Here is a 13,457-nt window from a genome sequence, read left to right as displayed (position 1 = left end):
CATAGAGCATGTTCCCCTGCCAGACAGAGAGTCAGGCTATTACAGTCAGTATTTCTTGGTTTTAAAGAAAGACAGGGGGTTGCGCCAAATTTTACATCCAATCTTTTGGTCCAAAATCTTTGTGGGCTGAATATCAAAATGTTGACAGCCTAAATGATTGTTTTTCAAATCCAACCAGAGGATTGGTTTGTGACAATCGACCTTCAGGACGTATATTTTCATATAGAAATATTGCTACAACACAGGAAGTTCCATTTGGCCTAGCCTTGTCACCCCGCAAATATATAAAATGCACGGATACAGCCCTGGCTCTATGATTCCAGGGCATCCGTACCCTAAATTACATAGACGACTGGCTGATTCTGGCTCAATCTTAGCAGCTAGCGCTTCGACATCGAGATGTTGTCCTAGCTCACCTCGATTCTTTAGGATTGAGACTCAACACCAGGAGAGGCATTCTCTTTTCTGCTCAGAGGACAATGTATTTGGGTGTCATATGGATTTCGATCGTAATTCAGGCACAGCTGTCTCCTGCGCATGTCAAATCCATTCTCACTACCCTAAAGGAAATCAAACTAGGCCAAAAAGTGATTGTTCATTAATTTCAGAGTGTTTTTAAGTCTCATTGCAGCTGCATCAAGGGTGATACCCTTAGGCCTTCTGCACATGAGATCGTCTTAGGTGTTCAGCTAAGCACCAGGGGATTTCATCGAAGGGCCAATCAACAGAGGCAAATAATGGGTTACGCGCCACAGGCTTCGTACCCTTTCTATGTGGTTCAGACACCGTTTTTTGACTCTGGGTTCAACTCTAGGTCCGTGTTGTCGTCTCAAGCTGCTAATAACAGATGCTTCCCTCACGGGCTGGGGTGCGGTTTTTAATGGCCATCCAGCCCAAGGGATCTGGAGAGGTCATCTTTTCGCGTGGCACATCAATTGCCTTGAAATGATGGCTCTATTTCTGGCCCTGAATACCCTGAAGTCCCATTTTATTACTCTCAGAGTCTTTTAGCTCTTCTGGGTCTAAACGTGATGGCCCATACATGGCCCATACTGCGTCTTTATGCATTTCCTCTGGTAGCTCTGCTCCCGGGAGTCGTGGTGAAGGTCTGTCAACAAGGCTTGCGCCTCGTATTGATAGCGCGTCGTTGGCCGACCAGTGTGTGGTTTTCAGATCTAATATCTCTCCTCAACAGCTCACCATGAGTGATTCCAGTGAGGAGGGATTTTCTGACTGGTGGGGTTTCAGTGGAAAAGCACCCTTAGTTGCTTGCTTTATTCGTGGAGCTAAACTGGTGAGGCCGCCCACTAGAGCGACAGTCACTTCTTGAGATCTAGCTATTGTGCTAGAGCGGTCGGTTGACACCCTTTTTAAACCACTAGAGTCAGCGCCTGTCAGGCTTCTGACCCTTAAGATGTTTTTTCTCATGGCCATTACTTATCTGAAGAGCATTGGAGATTTGCAGGCTTTGTCAGCCTCCTCATCTTGCTAAGACTTTGCCACTGGGCTAGTCAAAGCTATTTTGCATCCATACCCGAACTATCTTCCGAAAGTTCCATTCTCGGCTATGCCCCCAGTTGTTCTCGAAGCCTTCTGTCCTCTGCCATTTACAGCTCCAGAGCAGGAAAGACTTCACTTACTGTGTCCAGTTCATGCTCCTAAGATTTACATCCACTGCACTAGACAGTGGCGTAAATCAGAGCAGCTTTTTATATGTTACGGGGGCTGCAGCCGGGGGACGGCCGCCACTAGACAAACATTGTCACATTGGGAGAGAGATTCTATTGCCCTAGTCCACGAGGCGCGTGGTCAGACTTCGCCTCTAGAAATTAGGACTCGACCAGGGGACTTGCTTCATCAATTGCTCTGGCAAGAGGTGTCCCCTTGCAGCAAGTGTGTGATGCAGCAGGTCGGTCCTCTCTGCACATATTTGTCAGATTTTATAGTTTGGATGTTCATGCTACTCCAGGCTAGCGGGTCCTCGAGTCAGCATCCCAGAATTATGTCTGAGGCCTCTTTGGTGACTGTGCACACACTATACAACCCTGGGGGTTCAGACATTTGCAGTGCAATGTCGTTGGTATTTTTGGTTCCCATAGCATTTTCACACAGCATCGAGCATCGATAGGGTACGTCTCGGGTTACTTTGCTGTAACCCTGTTCCCTGAAAAAGCAGGAACGAGATGCTGTGCTCCAATGCCGCACTGCGGGCATGACATCCTTTTAGAAAAAAAATTGACCTGAGGATGTTTCTGGTTTAGTCCTATTTATAACCTGCAGGTGCACCTTATCAGATGACATCACCTGACCGAGGTTATATAAGCCAAAGTTTGGCGTGTTTGACACACACATGCTTCACAACTGTTGAAACAAAGAGATGTTCCCATAGCGTTTTCACGAAGCATTACGTTCACGCTTTTTCAAGGAAAAGGGTTACAGCAAAGTAACCCGAGAAAATCTTCTCCCTGCTTACTTCTATTTTTTTGTCACTTAAGATTAATTTTGTTATTCACTAATATTTATATTTTCACTAAGATTAAAATTATGTTGATTAATATTATCATATTGTTACATTGCTGCATACACAAGTATATTTTACTAAAATATGCTGACACAAACATTAAATCATAATAATGTCAAAAGATGGCAAGTTTAAACAAGTATTAGGTGCTGTACGTATTTTTATTTATTTTTTTATTGTATTTATTGTTTCAGCCCTGTGTCCAATTTAGGGAAAGCTTAATAAAAAAACAAACAAATTAATCAATTAATAATTTGTTAACTAATCATTAATTAATTAATTAATTAATTAATAATAATAATAATAATAATAATAATAAATGAATAAATGCATACATATAAACAAACTTTTGTCTTTTTATTATTAATGATGTATGCTGTATTATCATTACTACTCAGAAAAAAACATATATATGAATGTGTGTGTGTCTGTTATAATTAAACTTGCGATATACAGAAAGTAAAACACAATTAAAGGAGATATATGAGAATGTTGATTTAAACATCTCATAAAATGAAAAAAAAAAACATGCCTTCTAGTAGGCAATGGAAAAAAGGGAAAGGTATTTTAACACCAACACCCAAGGGTCTGGGGTCAATTTAGGAGTCAAAGAGTTCTATAAAAGCTTAAACAGTGATCATGGATTTAGGGAGGTAAAAAAATGAGACTCCTGCACACGTGGCTTTTATTTACTCAAGTGAGGGCAGGTGATCCTCCCTGCAGCTTACTAGGCTTTCCAAGTTCTCCTCAACTCAGCAAAGATGGAGATGTACTGATTGGTGGTATCTTTTCCTTTCATGTCAAATGGGACCAGACAACAAATTTCTTCACATCTGAGCCCTGGCAACCACAATGCAGAAGGTGAGGACATATTAAAAGAAATTAATTTGCTGAATTTGATGTGTAATGTTAGCATTAGTATACTATATATTCATGTTAAAAACATCAGAAATAGTTTATATAATGATAAGCATAACAGCATACCACATAATGAATGTGTTACTTTATTAATGATTGTGGAGTTTACTGTAAAATATGTAGTTTTGTTTTTTTGATCCTGTAGTCTTAGCCTCCGTGAATTTCAGAATGCACAAACGATGATATTTGCCATTGAGGAAATCAACAACAGAATTGATATTCTTCCCGGGGTCAAACTTGGTTATAAAATTTATGATTCATGTGGATCAATAGAAATAACTACAAGAGCCTCCTTGTCCTTAATTAATGGCAATGGAAAAAATACATCAGCAAAATCTTGCTCCAAACTTGATACAGTTCAAGCAATCATTGGTGAAACATCATCCAGTCCCTCTATTGCCATGTCTGCTACTGTGGGACCTTTTTGTATACCTGTGGTAGGATGTCTTTTCATCTGTAACAGCTTTTTGAAACAAATCAAAATGAATAAGACCATGTATAATAATAAAATGAAAATATAATGTAAATTTATATTAAATTGCATATGTGCATTACAGGTCAGTCACTTTGCAACATGTGCATGCCTTAGTGATAAAAAGAAATACCCATTTTTCTTCAGAACTGTTCCCAGTGATTACTTCCAGAGCAGAGCTTTGGCTAAGTTGGTCCGGCATTTTGGCTGGACATGGGTAGGTGCCATATACAGTGATAATGATTATGGAAACAATGGCATTAATGAATTTATCATTGCAGCCAAAGAGGAAGGAATCTGTGTTGAGTATTCCAAAGCATTCTTTAGGACACACCCCAGAGAAAAAATTCTGAAATTAGTTGAGATCATCAAGGCTTCAACCTCTAAAGTTATTGTAGCATTTGTCTCATATTCTGACCTTGGGGTTCTTCTAAAGGAAATTGCCTCACAGAACTTGACTGGGTTTCAGTGGGTTGGAAGTGAGTCCTGGATCTCTACTATAAACCCAGGTAATCCTCAGTGGCAGCATCTTCTAATAGGATCTATAGGTTTTGCTATGCCAAAAGCTCAAATCAAAGGCCTAGGGGAATTTCTGAAAAAAGTAATTCCAACATCTGATGCAGCAATTTACAAAGAGTTGTGGGAGACAATATTTGGATGTCAGCTATACACAAAAGAAAACATGTGCAAAGGCAATGAAAGTCTCAGTCAAGTTCAAAATATTTATACAGATGTTTCAGAATTACGAGTTGCAAATAATGTGTACAAAGCTGTGTATTCTGTGGCTCATGCTTTACATAACAAATATAGCTGTTCAACTAGAAACAGGGGGTACGATGGTCCATATGCATGTGAAGACATGACAGATAGCAAACCATGGCAGGTAAGTTTAAAAATATACAGTGGTGTGAAAAACCATTTGTCCCCTTCCTGATTTCTTATTCTTTTGCATGTTTGTCACACTTAAATGTTTCTGCTCATCATTTTGAACACAAAATGCAGTTTTTAAATTTACGTTATTAAGGGAGAAAAAAAACTCCAAATCTACATGGCTCTGTGTGAAAAAGTGATTGCCCCCCCTTGTTAAAGAATAAATTAACTGTGGTTTATCACACCTGAGTTCAATTTCTGTAGTCACCCAGGCCTGATTACTGCCAGACCTGTTTCAATCAAGAAATCACTTAAATAGGAGCTACCTGGCACAGAGAAGTAGACCAAACGCACCTCAAAAGCTAGACATCATGCCAAGATCCAAAGAAATTCAGGAACAAATGAGAACAAAAGATCTATCAGTCTGGTAAAGGTTATAAAGCCATTTCTAAAGCTCCAGCGAACCACAGTGAGAGCTATTATCCACAAATGGCAAAAACATGGAACAGTGGTGAACCTTCCCAGGAGTGGCCGGCCGACCAAAATTACCCCAAGAGCGCAGAGACAACTCATCCGAGAGGCCACAAAAGACCCCAGGACAACATCTAAAGAACTGCAGGCCTCACTTGCCTTAATTAAGGTCAGTGTTCACGACTCCACCATAAGAAAGAGACTGGGCAAAAACGGCCTGCATGGCAGATTTCCAAGGCGCAAACCACTTTTAAGCAAAAAGAACATTAAGGCTTGTCTCAATTTTGCTAAAAAACATCTCAATGATTGCCAAGACTTTTGGGAAAATACCTTGTGGACCGACGAGACAAAAGTTGAACTTTTTGGAAGGTGCGTGTCCCGTTACATCTGGCATAAAAGTAACACAGCATTTCAGAAAAAGAACATCATACCAACAGTAAAATATGGTGGTGGTAGTGTGATGGTCTGGGGTTGTTTTGCTGCTTCAGGACCTAAAAGGCTTGCTGTGATAGATGGAACCATGAATTCGACTGTCTACCAAAAAATCCTGAAGGAGAATGTCCGGCCATCTGTTCGTCAACTCAAGCTGAAGCGATCTTGGGTGCTGCAGCAGGACAATGACCCAAAACACACCAGCAAATCCACCTCTGAATGGCTGAAGAAAAACAAAATGAAGACTTTGGAGTGGCCTAGTCAAAGTCCTGACCTGAATCCTATTGAGATGTTGTGGCATGACCTTAAAAAGGCGGCTCATGCTAGAAAACCCTCAAATAAAACTGAATTACAACAATTCTCCAAAGATGAGTGGGCCAAAATTCCTCCAGAGCTGTAAAAGACTCATTGCAAGTTATCGCAAACGCTTGATTGCAGTTATTGCTGCTAAGGGTGGCCCAACCAGTTATTAGGATTAGGGGGCAATTACTTTTTCACACAGGGCCATGTAGGTTTGGATTTTTTTCTCCTTAAATAATTTAAACCATCATTTAAAAACTGCATTTTGTGTTTACTTGTGTTATCTTTGACTAATAGTTAAATGTATTTGATGAACAAAAGAATGAGAAATCAGGAAGGGGGCAAATAGTTTTTCACACCACTGTAGCTATGATAAAAAAAGTTTTTTTAAAAAAGTACTAATTTGTATGATGGAAGGTTGACTTTTTTTTTTAGGTTTCTCATGAGCTTAAGAACCTCCATTTTACAACTACAGCAGGAGAGGATGTACATTTTGATGAGAATGGAGACCCAGCAGCAAGGTATGAACTGCTGAATTGGCAACAAGCAAAAGATGGTCAAATAGTATTTGTTAAAGTGGGCTTCTATGATGGATCTTTGCAAACACACCTTCAGCTATCATTTAACAACATCAGTATAGCCTGGACCAACAACAGATCACAGGTAAACTGCATCCAGAAATAACATGTGCGAATTATTTTTCAGCATATAAGTTCATATGTATGTATAACATAAAGGGCTTTCAGGTGCCAGTCTCTGTGTGTAGTCCAAGTTGTCCTCTGGGCACAAGGATGGCTGTCCAGAAAGGAAAACCAATCTGCTGCTTTGACTGTATACCATGTGCAGAAGGGGAAATCAGCAACATAACAGGTATACATAATATTCTACATAATAATGGTACAAAAAACAAAAAAAAAGAAATGTAACAAAAAACAAAAAAACTGCGTATACTATATACTTTTTTGTATCATTTAAGTGTATTTACTGTGTGTGTATATTAGATTTACTAATTTCAACAGTAATATTTCAAACTGCCATTCACTTTCCTTTAATCTAGACTCTGCAACTTGTATAAAGTGCCCACCTGAACTGTGGTCGAATGACAAGAAAGATACCTGTGTCCTAAAGCTTGTGGAATTTCTGTCATTTGAAGAAATAATGGGAATCATTCTTGCATCAGTTTCTTTGTTAGGAGTATCATTCACCATCTGCATTGCTGTAATTTTCTTTAAACACAAGGACACACCAATAGTTAAAGCAAATAATTCTGAATTGAGCTTCTTGCTGCTCTTCTCTCTCATGCTGTGCTTCCTCTGTTCACTTACATTTATTGGTCAGCCTTCTGTATGGTCCTGTATGCTGCGTCACACAGCATTTGGGACCACATTTGTCCTCTGCATTTCCTGTGTTTTGGGAAAAACAGTAGTGGTGTTAATGGCCTTCAGGGCTACACTTCCAGGTAGGAATGTTATGAAATGGTTTGGTCCTCTACAGCAGAGACTCAGTGTTCTTGCCTTCACTCTTGTACAGGTCATTATTTGTACACTGTGGTTAATAATATCTCCTCCATTTCCCTATAAAAATATGAAGTACTACAAGGAGAAGATCATATTAGAATGCAATATAGGCTCAGCTGTAGGTTTTTGGGCTGTGCTGGGTTATATAGGACTCTTGGCTGTTTTGTGTTTTATTTTGGCTTTTCTGGCTCGGAAGCTACCTGACAATTTCAATGAAGCCAAATTCATCACATTCAGCATTCTCATATTCTGTGCAGTTTGGATCACCTTTATTCCTGCTTATGTCAGCTCTCCTGGAAAATTCACTGTAGCTGTAGAGATATTTGCAATTTTAACATCAAGCTTTGGTTTACTCTTTTGCATATTTATTCCAAAGTGTTATATTATTATACTGAAGCCTAAAAAGAACACTAAAAAGCAAGTGATTTTTAAAGCACCTGTTAAATGAATTATCAGGTTAGCTTCTATGAAAATTTTTTTTGTTAGAATGTCATATTTATTTAAAGGAAAGTCTAGGTTCATTGAAAGCCTTTTTAAAAAAGGCATAAAGAGAACCTGTGCAGTTTATGATCATTAAACATAAAGCAGGAAATCTGAACAGCAAAAAGAAAAAATCCCAAACTACATGCTATATCTGTACATTGTAAGTATTCTGTAAAAGGCTATTTATTTAAATAAAATAAAGATTTTGTCTGTACATTGGAATTCTTTTAATGATATCTTTATGTTTCATATATTTGGAGGACCCGGAAACACTATCAGAAAAAAACTCTGTTTGCATGTCTGTCCAGCCATATTTTGTTACCACATCAGACAAAACTGGCTGGACAGAATTTAATGAAACTTTGGCACTCATTAGGTATTTTGCCTCAAGTTAAACCTGCGCCATAAATTAAATCAAAATTTTGAGTAAAATTGATGTTATGAGCAATTATGTGCCAAATTAAGTCACAGCATCTAGTGCTTTTTTAGACAAATATAACGCTTTTTGCCCTCAAGGTGGATGTGACTATACATGTCACTCAACAGAGCCAATCAAAGCGATACTTTACTGTGTATACACAGAGTATGCGGAGTCCAAAGAAATGATGATAATGCATTTACAAGCTGCCACAATCCTGTGAATTTAAATGTGTTCGAGTCATTTTGAGATAAAACTTAATCTTTATACAATTTAAGTTAGGCAGAGACTTCTGCTGTACAGAAAGATAGGCAGACATGTATATGGGCTTAAACTTGCTGATCAGCTTATTTTTATCTTTAACCTTTTAAATATTTCTAAAAACTCTTTTCCCATCAACGACGGGTACTTACAGCTAAAGATTTGCCAAAAAATGTGCATCGCCATACAAAACATTTCTGACATAGTATCTTAAACAAATGCTGACAAAGTTGTGCATGCGCCCAGGAGCCAATTAAAACATGTTTGCGTCAGTGAAAAGTAAAGCAAAGAGACTTCATTATCTTTTTGTGTGTTTTTTTGCACTTTGTGCAAGATTTAGCCAAGACATAGCACCATAGGTCCCAAGAAAGTTAGCAAGGATGGTATCAAGTAGAACTCCGGATCCGAGCTGGCCAAGTGAGAACCTGAGGGAGAACAATGGACGCGACGCGAAGTGGCGGCCTCGAGGGAAACGAGCCGGCGTCAGGAACAGGCTGAGAGCCCATGCACACCGCACACCTCTGCCTAGCATCCTGCTTGCCAACGTCCAGTCACTGGAGAACAAGCTTGATGACGTCAGGACCAGGATAAAGTTTCAGAGAGACATTCGGGACTGCAATCTCCTCTGCTTCACCGAGACATGGCTGAACCCAGCGGTGCCGGACCACACCATCCAGCCGGCCGAGTTCTTCTCGATTCACGGCAAGGACAGGACACGAGACTCGGGGAAGTCAAGGGGAGGCGGTGTGTGTTTAATGGTGAACAACAGCTGGTGCAACAGCACAAACGTTGTTCCTCTTACACACTCCTGCACACCAAACTTGGAACTACTGTCCTTCATGTGTCGTCCTTTTTATCTACCTCAGGAGTTCACATCGGTCATAATCAGCGCCGTTTATATTCCACCACAAGTGGACACAGACACTGCCTTATGCGTGGCGGGGGACTTTAACAGTGCCAACCTCAAACGCGCAGTTCTGAACTTTTATCAGCACATCACCTGCCCCACCAGGGGCCAAAGGACACTGGACCACTGCTATACAACGGTCAAGGACGGCTACAAGGCACAATCTCGTCCACCGTTTGGTAAATCCGACCACGCCGCCATCTTCCTCATGCCAAAATACAAACAAAGGCTGAAACAGGAAGTTCCGGTTCAGAGGGAGGTCACGCGCTAGACAGGACGCACTCGATGATGCAGACTGGGACATGTTCCGAAACAGCTCAGAGGATGACGTCAGTGTGTTTACGGAAGCGGTTGTGGGATTTATTGGGAAACTAGCGGATGACACAGTGGAAAAAAGACTATTAGAATGTTTCCCAACCAGAAGCCGTGGGTGGATAAAACCATCTGCGATGCTCTGAGATCTCGCACCGCTGCCTACAACACGGGACTTGCGTCGGGGGACATGGAACCATACAAGGCTGCGTCGTATAACGTCCAGAAGGCAGTGAAAGAGGCAAAGCAGCACTACGGGAGAAAACTAGAGTCACAGCTCTAACAGAGTGACTCTAGGAGCCTGTGGCAGGGACTAAGGACAATTACGGATTATAAAGCAACAACAACCGGTATGACGAACGCGGACGCGACTCTGGCAAACGAGCTGAACACTTTCTATGCTGGCTTCGAGGCTGCAGCTAAAGACGCTAGCAATGCTAATGCTAGCGGCGCTAATGGCTGCAGACAGGAAGACAAAGCCAGCACCAGAAGCGCGTTCATCATAACCAAGCACGACGTGAGGAGAGCCTTCAAGAGAGTGAACACCAGGAAAGCAGCAGGACCAGACAGCATCTCTGGCCGTATTCTCAGAGCCTGCGCAGACTAGCTAGCACCTGTGTTCACTGAGATATTCAACCTCTCTTTATCTCAGTCAGTGATCCCCACATGCTTCAAAGAGTCCATCATTGTTCCCGTTCCGAAGAAACCTCATCCTGTTTCCCTTAACGATTATCGCCCTGTAGCTCTCACCTCAGTAGTGATGAAGTGCTTTGAACTCCTGGTCAGAGACTTCATCATTTCTTCACTACCAGACACACTGGACCCACTACAGTTCGCTTACTGTCCAAACCGCTCAACTGATGACGCTATCTCTCATCTCATCTCGCATCTTCATACATCTCTCACTCACCTGGACACTCGGAGGAGGAATTATGTGTAAATGCTCTTCATCGGCTACAGCTCTGCATTTAATAACATAATTCCCTCCACACTCACCACCAAGCTGGAGCATCTGGTACTTAGCTCATCTATGTGTCAGTGGATCTCCAACTTCCTAACTGGCAGACCACAGGCATTAAGGATGGGCGGACATGTCTCAGCCTCACTCACTCTCAGCACTGGAGCCCCCCAGTGTTCTGAGCCCCCTGCTGTACTCTCTGTACACCTATGACTGCGTGGCCACTACCAACTCCACCACCATCATCAAGTTTGCTGACGACACTGTCGTGGTGGGCCTGATCATGAACAACGATGAGATGGCCTACCTAGAAGAGATTGGAAATCTGGAGAACTGGTGCCAGAGGAACAATCTCCTCCTGAACGTCAGCAGTCCCCCGTCATCAACAGGAGCCCAGTGGAGAGAGTGGACAGCTTTCGATACCTCGGTGTTCACATCGCACAGGACCTGTCATGGTCCTGTCACATCAACCGTACCATTCAACTGCACCATAGAGAGCATCCTGACGGGAAACATCATGACCTGGTTCGGGAACAGCACAATGCAGGACAGACGAGCTCTACAGAGGGTGGTGCGATCAGCTGAGCACATCATCCGCACCGAGCTCCCTGACCTGCACTCAATCTACACCAAGCGGTGCTGCAAGCAAGGCCAGGAAGATCGTGAAAGACCTTAGCCACTCCAACAATGGACTGTTCACTCTGTTGCGGTCTGGGAAGCGTTGACCCTCCCTGAAAGCCAACACAGAGAGACTGAGGAGGAGCTTCTTCCCGCAGGCGATAAGGTCTCTCAACCACACCACTATGTAGAACTAACACAATCTTTTCACAATCAATCAATCAATCTTTTTACATCCATGGACACTATGGACAAATCCACGCACATCTACCTTCACATCTACACTACATGTTTACATTTACATTCTCGACCATTGCACAAAGACACTTTAATAACCATTACACAGACACTTTTTTTTCTATGCATATTTGCACACCATCTTTCTTCCAAAAATATAAAAATTTCTCAATTTCCTAAATGTTCTTGTACAGTATATTTCGATTTGTACAGTATATTTCTATTTTTATGTACAGCATATTTCTATTTTAAGTTCTATTTTTATTCTAGTTCAATTAAATTTTTCTATTGTATTTCTTTTATTTATATTTATTTCTTATTATAAGCTTTAATTCTCTTTTAAGGTCACTGGCGGTCGTATAAGCATTTCACTACATTTCGTACTGTGTATGACTGTGTATGTGACAAATAAAATTTTAATCTGAATTTGAAACTTTCAGTTTTGTTTTTAAAGCAGCTGGTGCCAAGAGGAATCATAAATTAAGGTTCATTAAGGTTTAATATCTATTTATTTTATAATGTAGTTTATTTACATGTCTTTTCTAGACATTGTAGATTGTTTTTGTATGCAAAGATTTGATTATAGTGTTGGAAATTGTTATAAAATAGTAATATTGGTTATATCCTGGGCCAGAACAGATTATCTGCATTTACATTATTTTCTATGGGAAAATGCAACTTGCAATATAAAATTTTGCCTTCAAAAACTCACCTCCAGTATGGATTAAATTCATATGCCAAAGTAGCTCTGTACTTAGATTTACTGGTATTATAAATTTGCACTATTAGAATAAATAAATGCGTGACAAACTAGTTAGAGGAAACAGATTATGCAGTTTTATAATATCTCAAACATTACCATTCAGCAAATGATAAATGAAAACAATTCTTGAATAGTAAGTTCTTTACGACAGCACTTGTGAGCCCTGTCTGTTCCTATAGTGGTGACCATGTCCATTATCTGCTTTTAAACTTGACAGAGTGAATAAGTACAGTCGCCATTTGACTTTGATTAGATGTGCTTTTGCATTGAGGGACTTATGGTTACTTCCTGATGTCCAGTGGTCTTCAGTTTCTGCCATCAGCCTCACTTCCATAGCTTTTTTATTGTCTTACATTTACTATATTCTTGTATTCTTAAAATTCCCCCTTAATGTAGCGTGAGCGCACAACTTTTTTATATCAGGTTTTATATCTGGAATGATCTAGATAACTTTATTCTGTTAAATACATCATCATATATAAAACCTCATACTCGGTGGGATAAAGTAAAATGCACAAACTAAAAATGACTGAGCACTCACTTACCTCTCTGCACCAATCCCACCATGAACTGCACCACATTCCCTACATCCTCCAGCACTGCTCGCCTCATTCCACCATCTCTCAGGGCTCGAGGAAGACATTCATCCAGACACTTTTCTGTTTTGGCACCTAGGTGGTGGAACATCCACTAGATATCCATACAGCGGAGTCTTTGACAATCTTTAAACGAGACTCAAGATGAAAAAAAAAATTTAACTCTTCCCAATAGTTTTTGACTGATGGCACTTAGTTAGTAGCCTAGTAAACCAGTGTAAGTATCTATCCAGTGATGGAAATTTCAAAGCACTTTTTGTAAGTCATTCTGGATAAGAGCATCTGCCAAATGCCTAAATGTAAATATAAATACCTCCAGAGTTCCTTTTAGATATCTGGGATTTGGCTGGTCCTCTACTGCTTAAGTCTATTCAGCACTTAATTGATGTAGGTTGCTTACATT

The 13,457-nt window shown here is 40.6% G+C and overlaps 1 protein-coding gene across 1 annotated transcript; it reads left to right on the top strand.

Annotated features, from left to right (window-relative positions):
• The first annotated feature begins 3,618 nt into the window (after positions 1-3,618).
• LOC128528159 (extracellular calcium-sensing receptor-like) lies at positions 3,619-7,949 on the top strand. The gene is made up of 4 exons (XM_053500914.1): positions 3,619-3,876; positions 6,420-6,647; positions 6,731-6,854; positions 7,042-7,949. The coding sequence occupies exons 1-4, from the start codon at positions 3,619-3,621 to the stop codon at positions 7,947-7,949; spliced, it is 1,518 nt and encodes a 505-aa protein (XP_053356889.1).
• The last annotated feature ends 5,508 nt before the right edge of the window (positions 7,950-13,457 follow it).

Source organism: Clarias gariepinus, chromosome 7, assembly GCF_024256425.1.
Source record: "Clarias gariepinus isolate MV-2021 ecotype Netherlands chromosome 7, CGAR_prim_01v2, whole genome shotgun sequence".
NCBI classification, from domain to species: domain Eukaryota; kingdom Metazoa; phylum Chordata; class Actinopteri; order Siluriformes; family Clariidae; genus Clarias; species Clarias gariepinus.
This window is presented reverse-complemented; position numbering and strand designations above follow the sequence as displayed.